This window comes from Glandiceps talaboti, chromosome 1 (assembly GCF_964340395.1).
Source record: "Glandiceps talaboti chromosome 1, keGlaTala1.1, whole genome shotgun sequence".
Lineage (NCBI taxonomy): Eukaryota > Metazoa > Hemichordata > Enteropneusta > Spengelidae > Glandiceps > Glandiceps talaboti.
The window spans coordinates 2327353-2346986 of NC_135549.1; the positions used below are offsets into that span (position 1 = coordinate 2327353).

Consider the following 19634-nt stretch of genomic DNA (forward strand, 5'->3'; position numbering starts at 1 on the left):
TACCAAACAACACAGGGTTTTCCCCAGACACTCTAGTTTGTGCCTGCATTAACACTGAACCATAAGAGATGGGGCCCTCACTGGATTCCTTGGGATATATAATATATGATGTAAGTGTTGATATCCAGATTACAGAACTAACAATTATACATTACTTTTGTAAATACTCCAATTTGGCTATCATTTTATACTTACCCTTTTCACTTGCTGAGGTAGAAAGAAGGGAGCATCTGTCTCCAATAGAATTCTTTCCAATGGTACTTCTATAACAGTTCTATGTACCTGCCTGGCTGATGCATAGGTGACCAGTGCTGTGAGGCCAATGTAGGAATTAGGAAACTCTGACAGTATGTCTCTGTTGATAAAACAAATTGGAATTTGTACATGATCATGGTTGGGTGTAGCTAGATACTAGTAGTTTGAAGTGTGTCACCTTTATACATATTCCAAGGTACTTTACTAGGGTTTTCTTCCTAAGGCTACATGTATACAATCCTCCTAATGTCTTACAATCATGTTGTTAGCAAAGTGCAATACTTGCCTCCCCCACCCCCCTTCTCAATATGATTTTACCTAGGTTAATGCTAAAACTGAACAAGAGGGTCAACTCATTCTTATGCATTCCAATCATGCTACAGCAATGTACGTGTAGTGCATGGGGTGGAAGTCGTGGTTTAACCAAGAAATTGAGTGATTGTTGTTTTGTGATGCACCTACATAGAACATTCTTAAATGTTAACAAAACTTAGTTGCGATCTGGCATCTATGAAAAACATTCTGGTTTTGTTCAGAAAATGTTCATTTCTGATATTTCTTCATATATCAGTTAGTATGAAACAATGGAGGAAAGGTAAGAGTGAAGTCTATTATTTTCTATTAATACAAAACAATAATTCAATATATCTTAATTGTCCATTCAACTTATATCAAGTCAATTTCAGACACTTACAAGGTGTTATCAAAATGTAGGTACATTCATGGAAAAGTGGTTTCTGGTTGACAATACCTACAATAAATAGACTGATCATCTGTATTCATGATGTACAGTCACGTGTACATATACAGTCCTGTGTACATGTACAGTCACGTGTACATATACATATATCAGTATACTGAAACTTTTGATGTTTTGCTATAGCTCTGTAAGCCTACAAACTCTGATTAATCTAACTCTAATTTTAATACATGTAAATTCATCTTTGTCTGATGAGAATGGTAACAAACTAATCTGAACATAAATTCTTTTTAACCCCCCCCCCCCCCATACAAATCAATTCACATTTAATAGCTCCCTATACAATGTAGTTTTGTAGATATGATACACAGTATCTACAGCTATACTTACATTGCTTGTTCAGTAGTCCCTGTGAAGCAGTGTCTGTGTATCTTGTAATTCCTTGGCACAATTCGTGTAAGAATCTCTGTTGTGTCTCTCTCTGCTTGTCTGGAATGTATGACCAGTGGTTTTCCAAGTTCAATAGCTAGCTTCAGCTGTCTTTCAAACACCATGTGTTGAGTGATTTTATCACAGCAACAATGAGAGGAATAGTCTAATCCAATTTCTCCTAGGGCTACAGCTTTAGGATGTTGTAGAGCTTGTCTTATCCTCTTCTCTACTGCCTCTGTGTAGCCATTGGAGCTGTGAGGGTGAATTCCGAAAGCTCCCCACACCTTGTTCTCATTCAACAAACACTTCCATAGATCGGAATAGAAAGCATCCGGATCACAGAACACTGCAACACATCCATCAAAACTACTGGGAAAATCATTCTCCTTCATGAACTTATTGAAACTTCCTTTATAATCTAACCTAGTGTACATGTAGTCAATATGACAATGTGTATCTAGGAATCCAACTCGTTTCCTGTGACTTGGACTGGGAGATTCTGTGGTGTTCCCGTGACGTTTCCTGTGACTCGGACTTGGACTCGGACTTGGAGATTCAGTGGCCTTCCCATGTTGTTTCCTGGGACTCCGGCTAGGACTTCGGCTACGACTGGGAGATTCAGTAGAGCTCAAGAAATGTTCAATACGTTTATAATATGGAACTGATGATGTTATTGATGTAACTGATGTCTTTGAACTTGAAGTTTTACTGGATGTAGAGTTTTTAATGTACGGTGGCTGTAAGTCTGGTATCTGTTTGTACTGCCATGGTGGGATGGTCGATTTGGTTTTCTTGGACTCTGTCTCTGAGGGAATGTTTAGCTTAGGAGTTTGGTTGTACCTTTGGAAAGGACCAGTCCATGTTTTGTCATAGGTAGTTGAATCAACTTCAGCTTTTACGATATCTAACTTGGGTGATTTTACCACTATATCACTGCCATCTTTACTAGAATCAGTTCCTTTCAAAGACAGTTTGGGTTTTCTTCTCTGCGTTGGAAGTTCTGCTTTGGTGTTACTTTCAGAATGCATCTTTCGTCCATCTCCTTTCTCACCAATGTTGACATGTTGACCTTTATAACCCAATGAGCTAGACTTAGCTTTCATTGCCATCTGCTTCTGGAACCTTGGTGGCATTTCATACCTAGTTCCATCACTGTAATATTTAAACTCTCTCTGAGAAGTTTCGACCTCAGCACTAGAATAACTACCTGGAACTTTTGAAGAGTTTGGCTCACTGGATGAGGGCATCTCACTGGCAGAAGTATCATTATCATCACTACTCTCTGTACTCTTCTCTTCAGAAAACAACCATTTGAAGGATTCTTTTGGCAGAACATCATCCTTAGAGACTTCTTCACTAGGAGATCGTCTATCATACCAACTTTGAAATGTACTCTGTGGACCTGGTTGACAAACATTTCTCTTTCCTTCTTTTGGGCTATATATTTCTTCAGGTAAAATGTATGCCCTAGAATCACCATGTTTGGTAGAAATTATCCTATTGTTCTCTTGCATAAAATGCATTGGAGCTGACTGTGTTGGTAGAGGTGGAGGCGGAAATGGAATAGGTTGCCCATGTAAAAGTTGTGGTGGCGGTGGTGGGTAAGGTGGTGTAAACATTACATTCTGACTATCAGCCATACCATAACCATAGCCATAATACTGACTATAGTCTACCATGGGTCTGAATTGATACTGCATAAATGGTTGATGTGGAATCTCTCCACTAAATGCATGCCCTATTGCTGCACCTGGTTTTGCAATCACATTTGGTCTTGACTGCCATACAGGTGATACTGTCTTGACACCATCTCTTCCTTTCATACTGCATGTATTTTGAGACTCGGTCATAGCTCTTGGAGTAATGATCCTCATATCAGCAAATTTAGACGGTTTACTAGGAGTCTCAAAATCATCCCTGTTACAATCTGCATCATCGGGCACTTCAATACCATGGTTACCAATCACTGCATTATCATTACTTCCATCATTGAAATCCTGGCTTTGTGTTTCTAAGGCATCACCATAGTCACTGTTACTATCGCTATCAGTCGGACAGTAAGATTGACACAGCTCATCAAGTACACCCATAGTACTTTTTTTACTAATGCTACTATTACTACTACTAGCTACATGCATTTTTTCAACTTGTGGTGTGGTATTGTCATCCATGACAACGCTTCTATTGTTTGAGACACTGCTACTGACTTCAGATTCAATATCTTCACCTTTTGCAGATTTATCACTGTCTTCAACACTACAAGCCCCTGTGGTACATGTAGTGGTATTGTCAATCTGTTGAGATTCTAATACAGTAGTGTCCTCACTTTGAACATCTTCATTTATTTGGTTCCATGTTCTTTTCTTTGTTCGTTGGCCATGAGCATGCGATGAAGGGGAATTAATCTTGCCTGGTGTGATGTTCCCTTCGCTGTCATCATATTTGCCTTCTTCGTGTTCAACTTCGACTTCCATCTTTTGAAGTGTGGCATTATTACGGTTCATGTCAACGTAATTCCGGGAATAATCCAAAGATGACGTCTCATGCTTAATGCTAAAATGTTTATTTGTTTTTTGCAGCTTTTGCGCTTCTTCGTATTGTTTCCACAGAGGTTGTGAGGCCTTGTCGACACGACAGTTGTGTTGAACTTGATCTTTGACGAGTTTTGTCAACATATTCTTGGGATTACCAAATGCATTGGCTGTCGTGGTATGTTTACGTTGCTTCTTTGTGACTTGGGTGTGTTCACCTGAAGTGTTTCCCCGGTGAGGAAAAAAACTTTGCATGTTTGGTGGATTTTTAAGGAGAGTTCTCCTTACCTGACCTCGTCCTCGGCCCACACTGAAAACTCTTTCAACTTGACCTGCTCTTGGGGTGACGAGACGCACACCACTTGCACTACGCCCATCAGCATTTGAAGTTATGTGATTATCCATTCTGTTGTACACTGCACCATTTCCCATGGATATGTTGTGAGAAAAACACTCCTCCGGTTGCGATTTTAGTATGAAAGACCGTTCCCTGTATTCAGGAGTCATACTATGCTGATATGTTGGCGAAAACCTCGACCGTTCGTCAATGTCACGGGAGTGATTGAATCTCCCTTGTAACTTGTGACCCAGTTGAACATGCTTTACCTGTTCTGGGCAGACTGGTTTCCAGTTACTAACCGAGTCAGTGCTGTCTGGAGAAACTCTGCTTGCAACAAACTTGTTGACAGTAGGGAACTGCTCGTCTACATCCATTCTTCACTCTTGAACGATCATAAATTTGATGTGACCCAAAATTTCCAAAACGACAAGAGTCGCCTTCCCTTCAATTCCGTATTCGGCGGACTTTATACCCTTGGAACACACTTTAGCCTCGATCTGACTAAGCAAACTTATCTTTATAGAGGGCGCACATCTGGTTATCACCGTCACCGTCACCTTCACGTACATCATTATTATCATGCCTTCACAATCATATGCTTTATTCAGTGGACTTCACTCAGGGCGTCTCCATGCTAGCTGCTCCGGACTAAAAGTGGCGCTGAAGAAAGTCCCCAGATCATATGTCCCAGGGACATCGGCTGCAACATTCTAATGTCGTATTGTCGAGGCTATTTTGCACGGCAATCACAGTCACTTGTGAGTTAATTAATATTCTATTCCTGGATGCGGATGGTAATATTTTAGTCTTGGATGATCATAATACAAAATAATGACGTTATTAGGTATATACAATATTCCAAAAATACCGCTGTTGTAATATATCAATCAATCGATCGATCGATCGATCGATCGATCAATCAATCAATCAATCAATCAATCAATCAATCAATCAATCAATCAATCAATCAATCAATCAATCAATCAATCAATCAATCAATCAATCAATCAATCAATCAATCAATCAATCAATCAATCAATCAATTAATCAATCTTTATTGCATAACAACATGTCATAGCAAACATGGTAAAGCATACAAAAATAACATACAAAAATAAAGTGAATACAATACAGTCATTTAGTCAACTGCTGGAGGACTATTTACATCAACAAGAAATTTTCCAAGAGGGTTTATCATCAAAGGTCAAAATGTGCACAAATTTACTTTTGTCATTTAGGAATGAATATTTGAATTATTTAATGACAAAGAAAAAAAAAAGTGCCCTTCTCTCATTTGTATAATGAGAACAAAGAATTAAATGATGAAATTCAACTGTCTCCCCAACTCAAGTTGAATATTATAATTGAAATTCTAAATTTAGTCACTAGTTTTCTACAATATATAAGAGCAGTCAGGATCATAGGCATGATTAAAAGAAGCTTTTATACACTTCGTACCACAGGGCACTTAGGTAGTTATGTTTACAAAAACAAACAAACAAACCAGGCTTAGTTATGTTTACGAAAACAAATAAACAAACAAACAAACAAACAAACCAGGCTTAGTTAGTTATGTTTACAAAAACAAACAAACAATAAAGAAATAAAAAAAGTGAGTATAAATGGTAGACAATTTGAACAATTTCCCAACTAGACCCCACAAGTAATGTCCCCACCAAATACCAAGGCAATCTCCATTTTCTAAAATATGGCCCTCCCTCGAGGGCTGATTTGTAAAAAGTGTTATTTGCATAATTAGTGATTCCCTTACGAGAGGCATTCAGTTTAAATCTGGTATTGATATATTAGTATCATTATGATAGAGAAGCACTGAAACTAAAAAATCAGCTGAATGTGGATTATTGAAATTTATTTATTCATTTTGTCATAAAAAGTCACCTTATTTCTGGTCTGAAAAAAATCAAATAAGCAGTACTGATTTCTCATTCTCATTTAAATCTTCCTTTAAAAAAAAGTACATTTTCATGTACTGTTCATACAATGATTATCCAGATCTAATATTTCAATCAGAAATCTGTCTGAAAATCATAAATTTCCCAATCTGCTCATTCATTGTATTTTTGTTCACATGGGAAGCACATACATATCATTTATCATTCCAAATTACAGCCCTATGTCACATGATGGTCATGTGACTGCCACAATGATAGTCATGTGATAATCAGATGGCAGGCACATTGGCCAATGCGGGGATAATCTTCTCATAGATGGTGATCCCCTTCAGGTATATGTTTTCATTGAGGAATTCATTGTGGTCATGAAGCAGAATCGGTGTGTTGTTCATGGGAGAGAAACCAATTGCAGAATATCCAAGCTATAAGTAAGAGAAAGCATTGAATGCATGTCAGAAATTGAATAATATGAAGGACAGTACATTTTGCATAATTTTGAAATAGTTCATGAACATTAAATGTGTGACTTCTAAATATTCTATGATTGTAAGTACATACATACATACATACATACATACATACATACATACATACATACATATACATACATACATACATACATACATACATACATACATACATACATACATACATACATACATACATATTACATACATACATTAAATACATACATACATACATACATACATACACACACACACATGCACACACATACATTGTGACAAAATGACTTCAACTGCATATTTTATTATGGTGGGGAGGCAAATTATAGTCTGTCTTGTGGTTATGATGGCGTACACTTTCAGACATTAGTATTATAAACCCCTGCATTATAGTACGTACATATAGAATGTTATTCAATATGGTTAGAATACCTCTCTTAGGAAACGACTGTCTGTTGCTGCTGGAAAGATTTCCGTTTCTATCTTCATACTCCTGGTAGTTATTTAAAACAGAAAAAAATTAAAACATTATACACATGTAGATGTAATGGTAAAGCTATTTTGTCACTGTGACCTTAGTAATGACTGGTTCCAAACTCAGAGTATAAATTATTTTGCATAAGATATTTTGGCCACATCACCTATAACCTTCTTCACCTGTTACTGTACACTATTCAATAACATAAAATTGTCCAATGATTGCAGGATGATGTACATGTATTTCCATCCCCTCATCCTGTAACGGATGCCATTTCTGTTTAATCTTGATGGATTCTTTGACTCAACCTTTGAAGCAATGGTCCTCACATGAATCAAGTCAAATGACAAGTTTATGTCATTGAACTCTGCTTAATAACAGCTGTAGAAGGTTGTCATAGCGAGTAAGCTATGAGTTCAGAACGGCTAGTATTATGTAGTATCTTTCCAAACCAAGGAAACAACACTTTTGGATTGTTGTTTGTTTCTACAATGGGCCTAGAAACAGCATGAACTCTCTACTGGGGTCACATAGGGGTTTCTATAGGAGAGGAAACATGAGAAGTAATTGGGATTAATAGAATCCCACACCCAGGCCCAATGGGCTGAGATGGAATATTTCACACGAAGTTGGGGATTTTTTTGTCTCACACGAGCTGCTGACGAGTCTGCTTGTTTGACAAGCAGTATTCCAAAATATGTCATTAGACTATCATTGTCATTTCATTTTTTTGTTGATTATAAATGTCATGCTTATATACTATTACATTACAATACAGTGGGAACATGCAATGATCACCAAAAGACTGTACATATCATACACATTTTATGTTCCCCACAATGATTTAGATTAGATAAGAAACAGTGTTCACACAGACCACTCACTACAGATATAAACTATTCTACCCAACCCCAACTGATACACAGGCTCTCATACAATATCATTGGAACAAAAGAAGCTATTGAATATCATCACAATGCAGGCTCAGATTTTGACATTTATACTTCCATTTGATTGAATTCTAGCAAGAATTTGTGTCTGCTTGTTTGTATGGTGATCTCCATGGCGACATGTGTGTGCATATATAGTGCCTGTTTATCAGCAGGAGTGTGGTGTTATTCATATTTGTATTGAGTGGTCTGTAGGAAGCCTGTTTCTTATCTGTCTAAATGGTTCTTGGGGATCACAAATTGTAAATGTGTATGATACACACTGTGTCTTTTGGCAACCATTGCATGTTTCTGCTGTAACTGAGTTAGCAATCATTGCATGTTTCTGCTGTAATTGAGTCGGCAATCATTGCATGTTTCTGCTGTAATTGAGTCGGCAATCATTGCATGTTTCTGCTGTAATTGAGTCAGCAATCATTGCATGTTTCTGCTGTAATTTAGTCAGCAATCATTGCATGTTTCTGCTGTAATTGAGTCAGCAATCATTGCATGTTTCTGCTGTAAATGTGGAACATATGTTGTAAACCTGCACCAGCTGTAACTGGAGTATTACTTTTTTAATAGATCAGATAACAAATGTAGTCATTGAAAATTGTTAAAATACCAAACATTAGACATTGTAGAGGTCTATTTTATCTACACAAGTAGTAATAAGTTTCAATCATCATTCATTGAGGTGTTGATTTTTGGGTATGGACACAAAAAAAAACCTAATTTTATTAGATGTAGTGTAGATTTTGTACCATATGATGTGAAACTGCTACACAAATATGTTTACCCAAAGATGATTCAATACCATTCAGGATGTATGATATTATAAGTCATCTACAAAACAGTTTAAAAAATATTCAAGTTGCAGTTAGTGCAGCTTTACAGACTCATGGATGTATAAAATTAATTCCATTGTAAATTTCATGTAAATTTGCATGTCATATCAAGTCATGTCATAACCTGTAGACATCATATTAATCACTTACATTTGTTCACATGCTGTTGTGAAGGCATTCCACCATGGGTCACTTTTATCAATAGATGTCATGGTGTTATCCATATGTTTCTATGACGACAAAAAACAACAAAAAACAATAATTTAGGGATGTTAATTCTAGAGCAAACAGATATCATTCGTATGTATTGTTGCACTGGAATTATTTTACCTGAATACATTCATCAGAAATAAATCCCACTACCATACTTTATGTATATTATGCAAATTAAGTTGACAACATGTTGTAAATAAAGGATACACTGGCGTGACCGGCCATGGTATCATGAACTCTTACACAAATATACACACAGAAACAACAGACTCACAACTACTACAACAGTATTTATATATATAAAAGGTTTAAAATGGTCACATCATTTCAAAAAAAGTTGTCAAGTTTCAAAAATTACTTCAATTCATCTTTGTCTTGTATGTCAATATGTACATTACAGAGCTAAATGAATTTAAAAGAGTTTTATGATGATTCTACCAAAATGGCAGGGTGACCAGACAAGCCATTTACAAGTAGTGTCTTAAATTTCCCTTTGTACCGTTTGCCAATTTAAAGTGTGCCTGATGCATCCTAAATTACCATTCCATAAACTTTTTCATGTGCAAATATAAATATAACTACAATACAGTAGTGACTGTAACTGACTATTATATTACCAGTGTTCTCCCCAACAAAATAACTTGAAACTGTATTGTAATTCTGATACATTTTATGGACATTACTCTGATAATCCCTACATTTTATGCAAATTACTTTGATAACACTATATTTTATGCAAATCACTCTGATAACCATTCCATTTTATGCAAAAATGCCATCAAAATTGCCATCAAGTCAAAGATTCTCTCTTCCTTGTGTCTAGCGATTATTTACTAATCCAGCTTTAGAAGAGGAGTCATTATTTTAAATTATTTTACTGGATTGGATAAATATAGGGAGAGTCGGGTCATGAAAAACACAGAAATACAACAATGGCCAACTTGTAAAATATCATGTCATGTTAAGAATTTCTCACCAGTATAAATTCATAGGTAACATCAGTACCGGCTTCTGTACACCAAGTCTTTATCTTTTCTTCAAACTCCTATCAGATCAGTGAATTAGGGGAATAAAAACAAACAATTATCAGATTAGAACTCAAATGGAAGTAATTTTCTACTGTTTTAAGTAAATATTCCACACCATATATTGTAATTTGCAATATTGTTCTTTCTTCTAATTTTGATTGACAAATCAGGGAATTTGACAAACTTATAATGTAAACACCTTAAACTCTATGGTCAATTTTAATTGAGGTTTAAGAAAATGTAATGTGCACATAGATGTATAGGAACCTGCACACACACACACACACACACACACACACACACACACACACACACACACACACACACACACACACACACACGTACACGCACACGTACACGCACACGTACACACACAAACACACCACATGCACACACAACACACACTCACACACACAGACACACACACACACACACACACACACAATTTTTTACAGTTATGTATTACAGATTTCAGATGCACAAGGTCAATCCTGTGTTAAATATGAGGTAAAGTAACATGGGGCAGAAAGTTTTACGGCAATTTTTTGGTTAATTACATTTTGTTATTCCAATGCTACATGGATATGTTACACTCATTTTAATACACATACCAACATAATTTTAATGACACTTGACAGAGTTTATGTGATTATCTATTGACTAGAAACAATAGTATCTCAAGTTGGCCATGTCCCTCAATTAAATATGAAGGCTTGTAAATTAACATTTAAACTATGTGCCAGGGTCAGGTGACTTACTTTCATATCTACTGTTGGCGCCAGTCGAATGTCAAATGAAGCAACAAACTGCATAGGAACAACGTTGTAGGCAATACCACCCTGAAATGATAAAGTAGGATCAATGCAGAATATGACAATATCCAGGTTATCAGAAAAAACAAAGGATTGTACAGTTATGGCCACTAGGGTGATAAAGACATACACAGTCAGCTATTAAAAAACTGTGTAAAAAGTTTGTTATTGTATGTACAATAACAAATATTTTACACATTGTTTTAATGTTTTGCAATTTATTGAGTTACAAACAAGGAGTGATTTAATATATGTTGTTTCAAAGTGTTTATCCAAGTATAGACACACAGTAGAGTTGTTTTTATGAATTGAAAATCAAAATTTGTCACCCATATGGCCACTTTAAAGGGTAACATTTTCTGACTGGTTTAGTGTTTTTCTTTTGTTGACAGCTTTGTATACCATCGACATGTCCTCTGATTTATGTCCAGCATGAACAATCAAGCTCTCATATTTCTCAATCTGCAGTACTCTCATGTGACACTTCTTTTGAAAATGGCTGAAAACCTGCTGCATCCCTTTGATACATGAAGCATGGCCTCAACACAATGCACTTTAGAAATGTGTATACAGTGTTTTGCATATATGTTTGAAATGTCCCCCTTCCCCAACTATACCTCCAACTTGTTCATATTTACTGTAGTAACATCACCGAGTCTCAACTCTTCATTTTTTTGGAGTCTGTAGGAAAGACAAGAAAGAGATTAACACAATATATAAACTTTGTTACCTTTATATACAATCTACTTTGAAGCGACTGTGTAGCTTTCATCCAAATAATTCATATGTTAATATCAACTGTTTGATAACAAACTTGTTTGCACACCATTAGACTGTTTTCTCCACTACACCTATATCTGCATGCATGACAAGCCAGAGCATATTTTAGTGCATTTTCTTGGATAGAGCTGTAAAGAGGCCTGTACTACCATACTTTGCTAAACACTGGCAAGAAAAGAGAGAAGTGTGTGGTGCTATAGTATTATGGCAGTGAGCTGTAAAAACAAAAAGAAGCACCTAACACATTATTTCCCACAATGCCTCTTCCCATCGCATAGCAGCTCTCTTCTACACGGCTAAATATCTACATGCATGTGACAGGATTGATCTGTAACATGCATGAAGCCGGCCAGTCAGATCAGGCCTGCCACAAGCATGTCCTATCCGGCCTGCCACAGGCCTGTCAGATCAGGCCTGCCACAAGTATGTCCTATCAGGCCTGTCAGATCAGGCCTGCCACAAGCATGTCGTATCAGGCCTGCCACAGGCCTGTCAGATCAGGCCTGCCACAAGCATGTCCTATCAGGCCTGCCACAAGCATGTCCTATCAGGCCTGCCACAGGTCTGGATCTGTACCTGCACAGACCCTGTAGGGTATACCTGTACCAGACCTGCCACAGACCTGTTTCAGACCTGATAAATTTTAGCTGTGCAGGTATCCAGATTTGGGTAATTTTCATTATCATATTTTAAAGAAATTGCTCATTGCAGGGTTAGTAAAGTTGACTTTTTCATAAACATAAAGCAATGCAGCCAAGCTAAAATCAGCCTCGCCTGTTTTCCCCTGTAATTTAATGATGTCATATCACTTACAGTTCCTTTTGTTCCTCTCGGAAGGCTAAGAATGAGTTGATAACTTTTTGCTGGAAAAACAAAACATTTTACTCAGCATGTAGTTATTTTTTATGTTAATGCAAGGTATAAATATCTGAGACGAAAACAATTTTTGGATTAAAGTAAACTTTGTGATTACACCCACAAAAGCTCAGGTATAGCTATAACTTGTCTGGTACAAACTTTCTGAGGAGGATTTCATCAAAATAACATTATTAAACATCCTTCCTCCATGTAGTGACATCTAGTCTAAACAACTTTGGTAGTTATGTTTTCTAAACTTGCCAGTTTTTCTGCTGCAGTGTTTTCAATAAATCGAGAACCATGACCAGGATTTCCAACACATTTCACATTGACCCCTAGTAAGACAGACAGACAGACAGACAGACACCTGAAAAGAAGCTTTGACAGTCTTCAAACTTTGATCTGGGTTGGATGGTAGGATGATGAAGAATGTGTAATCTGTATAAGATAAGGCATGTCTCCTGAAGATTTCTACTGTAGAGAGTACATCTAAAATGCCTTGTATTATCACATAATGTACCAGAGATTACTTGCACTGGTGCATGCACATCCTAGTGGTACTTTCACTGCAGTGCAATACCGAAAACATTATTACATGTGTACCAGAGATTATTTGCGCTGTTGCACATGCATAATAGTGGTATTTTCACTGCAGTGCAATACGATCGTACATTCTAACAAAAAGCATGTTATCGTATAGTGTCACTTTTATGGAAATTTGTTGTTGTTTTGGATAAACATATGTAATAATAACACTGCACTGCACTTTCATGAGCATAGCAAAAACACCGCAAGCACTAATTGTGCTTATACCTTGAGTATGCCACACTTGCACATGCACTTCATGGGGTTCTGTCATATTATTGAACATGTATCAGAGATTAGTGGTATTTGCACTGCAGTGCATGCACACATACTAGTGGTATATACACTGGTGCATGCACACATACTAGTGGTATATACACTGGTGCATGCACACATACTAGTGGTATATACACTGGTGCATGCACACCTACAAGTGGTATTTGCACTGCAATTATGCAATACTGAAAACAGGTTGTCCAGAACAAAAGAATGATGTGGTGTAATCCAATTTATGACTCCACTGATAAGATGCAAAAATGCAAAAACTGTGACTGACAACTTTAGTCTATATCAGAATTGAATCAACTCCTTCATGATCTACAGGTATACATCCATGTGAAATATCATTTTGTACCAAAATATATAAGTACAGTACTTACACCAGATTGGTCTTTCACCATAGAATACAGTGAAAATATCCTTTGGATTAGCCAATCCTGGTGAAAAAGAAAGAAATATTTAAAAGTATAATATGTAACTTCAATCCAATATTCTCATGCTCACATGGCTGGTATCATAACATTTGAAATTTTCAAGGTTCTGACTACTAAGTCACTTTCTATTCAAACTCACAAAATGTCAAAAACAATGAAAACAAATAAACAAAAGTGAAACATTAAACATTAAATAGAAACATTTAAATGAAATGTACAAAGTGTGTACCTTCATCTAGGACATATCCAACATTCAAGTCCTTGAACTCTGACCTTTGAACAAACTTCCCCATTCCTAGCTCCGTCACCTCTTCATCTGTAAGTGTAAGTGATACAAATGTACTGAAATTAAAACACTGATCTCTGAGCATGAAATCTTGACATTTGAGCTCTGATGTAATGAAACATAGTAGATTTGAGACACTTGTTTCTGATGTGATGATAGAGAGTATTTATTGGTATAAAATGTTGAGAATACAATTATTTCCTGTTGGATATTGAAGTTTGGACTTGAAACACTGACACTTGAACATACCAAACTGGCAAATTGAATACCGTCAGGCCAATGTCAGGATTATGTTTAAAATTTAGGTGTAAAAAACAGTTGTTTGGCAGAGCTAATATAAGATGATCATGAACAATTAAAATGATCCTATTTAATTGTTATGGCTCCACTGATAAGATGGTAGTGAGCCAAGACCATGGAAATTAAACATTCACCAGTAGTAAATTGATTTACTTACTATTATGTATAGGAAATCTTCACAATATGGCAAAGTTAATTCTCTCTATAATCTGCCTGCTCTAGAGCTGTGAACATTCTTGTATTTCGTTTTTGAGTATAATACTTTCATTGAGTATATGCAAATTTCACACTTGAATGTCATCATGGTAACATAAAAACAAAAGAAGCAAAATACTTTGACATAGAGGGGTGTAATAATTTTTGATAAGGAAGGAACTAACCTGGCACAAAGGTCATGTGAATTGTTCTCAACAATTTCACACCCTGCTTCTTCAGTCTTTTTATAGCTTCAATATACCTGCAAAATGGTCAATGTCAGATAGATGGTCAAATATTTACTGTACAAGAGTAACACTTTCCTGGTAAAAATACAAGTCATAACAAAGCATTCTTTAGCTCAAAATTCTGCAGTCCTTTTGAATCACAAATTGAGCATCTTCCAGAAAGAAGGATTGAAAATGTGTCTGACTATTCTGTCAACTTTACAAATGTGACTGACTATTATTATTAACTTTACAAATGTGACTGACTATTATTATTAACTTTACAAATGTGACTGACTATTATATCAACTTTACAAATCTGTATGTAACTCTACTTACTGTATTCCAACACTCTTCATATCCTACCAAATTAAAAAAAAAAAAAAAATTAAAAAGAAGAAAAATAGTGCAAATTGGTGTTTTTTTCAGAAGTTCTCTTTTTAATACATGTAATGTGTTATACTTTTTACAGAAGAAATGTCATCAATAAATATTCACAGAACTAAATGTTGATCACAGAACAGAATAATTAACACAACATATGAATATATTTCTATAACACTGCTTATTTTGTAAAAATTCCATGCTATGAAATTAAAACTTTGATATTGCACGGAATCTGTCAACTGTTCTAATCTATTGATTTAGAAATTTGAAAGACTTTCACATTGTCGACCAGACCAACACTGTCAAATAATCCAATAGTGTTCATTTTACCTGTGTACCTCTACCATAGATATCACCATTTTCATATTTCTTGGCTTCAAATGGATCACACTTCCATTGGTCCTGTAAGGTAGAAAAGTGACTCTAAATAACAACAACTTGGGAACCATCAGTACAAATTTTATTGTGAATACATATACATATCCTATGAATATTATCAAGTCATACTAGCACTAACTACCAATTATCAAGTCATACTAGCAACTGAGTACAAGTTCGGCCTCTTTCTCCCTAGGGGGCATTTGTTCGTGGAAAGCAAATTTTCAATGCAAATGGCAATAAAGTTATATTATTATCATCATTATTGTTGTTATTGTTATTATTATTATTATTATTATTAATAAACCTGTGTATGTAGCTGTCCACATTATATGATGATATAAAAGAAACTGAACCCCCAATTGATGGATGACGATTAGGTATAAAATATGATAGTCTTACCAGAAATACTGGTACAACATCTGTGTGTGAATTCAGCATTAACGACGGCAGAGATGGATCCGTTCCTTCCCACGAGATAATGACCACTGGCATTCCAGGATGAACTTCAATACATCGGAATGGCAATTCCATGTCCTTGGCCATCCTTTCCAGGAATTTAACTGCTCCATCTGTAAAAGTAAAACAAAACAAGAACAACATAATGTATATTTGACATTAGATGTCTTGTGTTCAATCTCAGTCTAAGGTCAAATCAATTGTATTGGAACATTGTCTATAAAAGTAGTGTGCTTCGTAACAATCAGTCTAGATATTGGCATCTTGTTATCTGATACCACACTTGGCATTGATTGTTAGAATTCCTATAGGATTCTTTCTGGAATACTAAAGGATTCCTATAGGATTCTTTCTGGAATACTAAAGGATTCCTATTGGATGTTTTTTAGGAATACTAAAGGATTCCTACAGGATGTCTTTTAAGGATACTAAAGGATTCCTGGAGGATTCTTTTAGGAATACTTCAGAATTCCTATAGGAAGTCATGTCTAGGATTTCACTGTCTGTCCAATAAACTACCATTTTGCAAGTATAGATTTGTTGTGTGGCTATACCCTGGTCCCATCCCATAAATAATTTAGACAAAAAGGTCCTTGTTTTGATTGCAACAGTGAGACATGGCAAAGACAATGAAACAGTCATGAAATCAATAAAGGGTTGCATTTTGACGATGCTATAGTGTTTGTACGATAACATCACATATAAACTACATGTATTTTGTTTATTTTAAATGTGCATGCTCCATGTGAGCGGTAATTAAAATTGGTAATTTCGTGGCTGTCAAGAGAGATATCATTTGAGTGGTTCGGAGTATATTATCGATGTTTTCAACAGAAAGTGAACATATCTGAGTACTTACATTGTTGAATTAGCATTTATGATAGAGAAGGTGAAATTGGTTATGAAAACCAATAATTATTGCAAATAAAAACAGACAACAGATCTTTGGATCCGAATGTGAATGTGAATCCAAAAAATATATATATTTAGCCTATACGTGACCTGGCCTGGCCTGTACCTGGTCTGTACCTGCATTTTGTACAGACCAGGTTCGTACTGTGCCTTGTCCTATCCCAACCCTACTAATAGCACTTCTGCTTCTGCTTCTTCTTGATACTGTGCAAAACACCTTGCGGTTATCATGCACAGGTCACTCAGGCTTAGTTTAATAGTTATGTTTACCAAAACAAACAAACAAAATAAAGATATGTATGTACAATAGTGACCATTTCACATATAGGAAAACATATAGTAATTCTTGTTGTTGATAATGATTTGTAATACTCTCTTGTTAATGCTTGTCAATATCTATTATTGTTTGTTTGTTTGTTTGTTTTCGTAAACATAACTAACTATAAAAGCCTGAGCCACAGGGCGGTCAGTGTGGAATTGATGTCCTGTTGAATGTTTACAGTTTATGGTGAGCTCTGGTTATCAGGTCTTGCAAGTTTAATTTTTGTAGTAATATTTTGAAGTGTCAATGTTCTTGGCAGCACGGATAGTGGGAGGCAGTAAATTCCATTTGCGGATCGTTTTTGGATACAGCAAATATTGGTAGCAGTTTTATTCAATGGTGGTTCATGCAGAATGTGTGGACCACTGTGTGATTTCTATGTGTATTTCACCTGTTTCTCGCTCTCGGTCTCGACTCTCCAGCATGCCGTGCTGGTACAGGCACAGGGGCCTGTAATATTTCATAGATTGTTGTTTTCCAGGTCTACAGACTAAATATAACAACCTTTTGATTAATACATATTCCTACATGTAAGGGGAAGAGATATTTCTTCGTAGTATAGAGATTGATACATTTGTAGCAGCAAGATTCGTATGATATTTTCCTAAGAAAACGACATTCTAAGCAATAAGAAAAAAACAATCTATGAAATATTACACGCCCCTGTGGGTACAGGTGCCTGTCAGCAGACTTGGCCATAATTATAAGATGTATAGTCCTGCTTGCACGGGTCTAGATTACTGACATGACTCTCAGGAGAAGGAAGGGACGACAAACATGTATTGCATTGTATGTATTGTATTGCATTGTATGTGTTGCATTTTTGTTGCCTTTTGTTGTATCTGGAAAAATACTGCATCATGCCAAACACGGGTACATATTGGATGACACATTACAGTACAGTTACCATATCACGTTCCAACGTCAAAAAAACTCGCACTGTAAGACATGATTAGCCATAGTTCTCTTCATCATGGTCAGATTTCTTACACAAACAGTCAGAGACGATACTCAATACACAACGGTAGTGTATACGGGTAGGGCTTCATGGGGCGGGGGCTTCAGTACATATTTGTAAAGACTGAAGGAAGACAAAACCGCTCCGTGTCACTGTGTTGATGGAAATTGAAATAAAGCAAATACACAGTTTTCAAGAGGGATAGTTATGCAACAAAACTTTCTGCTATGATGAATTTGTGGTCTAAGTTCGCTAAGGATGGGAAAGCTACATTAGCTGTTGACACAGACGATGAATCTGACTTTGGATTGTGTGATTCAGAATTTAGTGAATCGCACAGAGAGGAAGGAGAGGACTGTGATCTCTTAGAGATTGCAGATAATGTAGATTTATTGATTCATTCACCCATATTATCTACAATCTATGGATCTGTATTGCTATGGTGGAATGAATACATTCAGTCTCAGGCCACTATAGTCTATAGGAACAGATTATGCGAGAATGAATATTCATAGTCTCTGGGTTCATAGTTACAAATGAAGAAAATGTCTACTCACAGTCAAAAAGTATTTGGTTGTGAATCCAAGTTTACTTCCAAGTCATATTTTTTGACTGTGAGTGGAAATTTTCAATTGTAAGAACAGATTGATGAAATGATAGTGGATAGTAAACAATTCGTTGTACTCTCTTTTACTTTAGTATATCTAAAGATATGTTGTATCATATTAAAGTTCAAAATCATTTAATCTCTAAGTGGGGGGTGGGGGGGGGGGTGATGTAGATACAGGTCGTGAACGTGAACTGTATTGAATATGGACCAGCAGTTTTCCTTAAGGACCAGCAGCATTTGCTACATGTCGGTCCTTATGACCAGTAGTCACTGGATGTGACCTACCGTAGTCAGGATCTGGCTCTGTGGACACCGTCCTAATTCTGATGTATTCTCTGAAATTACTGACTGCTGGGTCTTCCATTGCAGATAGACTTTCTAGGAATTTTTTTTCAACTTTACACAAGCTGGTAGTATGAAGCGACGTCCAACGCTTCAAGTAGTGCACTGATGAATCGAGTGCTAGATCACATGATTATCAGGGGGTGTCGCACCAATCGGCAATAGTCCGATACCATGTAGAGTATTTCTGAATGTGAAATTATTGTTGTTAGTGAAATATTGAAATAAAGTGCTGTAAGTTCAGATGCCTGTTTCGTAAATAATTCAACACAAATGGGATATGTCAAGGCTGGGAGGGGTGGGGGGACCATAAATACGCACAGTGACTTGTGAAGTTGTGGGTTATTATTTTGCTTTGCAGAAAATATTATCTGAGTGT

The 19634-nt window shown here is 36.3% G+C and overlaps 1 protein-coding gene across 1 annotated transcript; it reads right to left on the reverse strand.

Moving 5' to 3' along the window:
• Window positions 1-5821: 5821 nt before the first annotated feature.
• LOC144439907 (aminoacylase-1-like) lies at window positions 5822-19364 on the reverse strand. The gene is made up of 15 exons (XM_078129142.1): window positions 19199-19364; window positions 16055-16224; window positions 15605-15676; window positions 15227-15249; window positions 14846-14922; window positions 14109-14195; window positions 13826-13882; window positions 12843-12916; window positions 12537-12586; window positions 11561-11624; window positions 10890-10970; window positions 10080-10148; window positions 9041-9120; window positions 7068-7128; window positions 5822-6593 (listed from the first exon to the last, which is right to left on the reverse strand). The coding sequence occupies exons 1-15, from the start codon at window positions 19275-19277 to the stop codon at window positions 6441-6443; spliced, it is 1197 nt and encodes a 398-aa protein (XP_077985268.1). The 5' UTR covers window positions 19278-19364; the 3' UTR covers window positions 5822-6440.
• Between the last annotated feature and the right edge of the window lie 270 nt (window positions 19365-19634).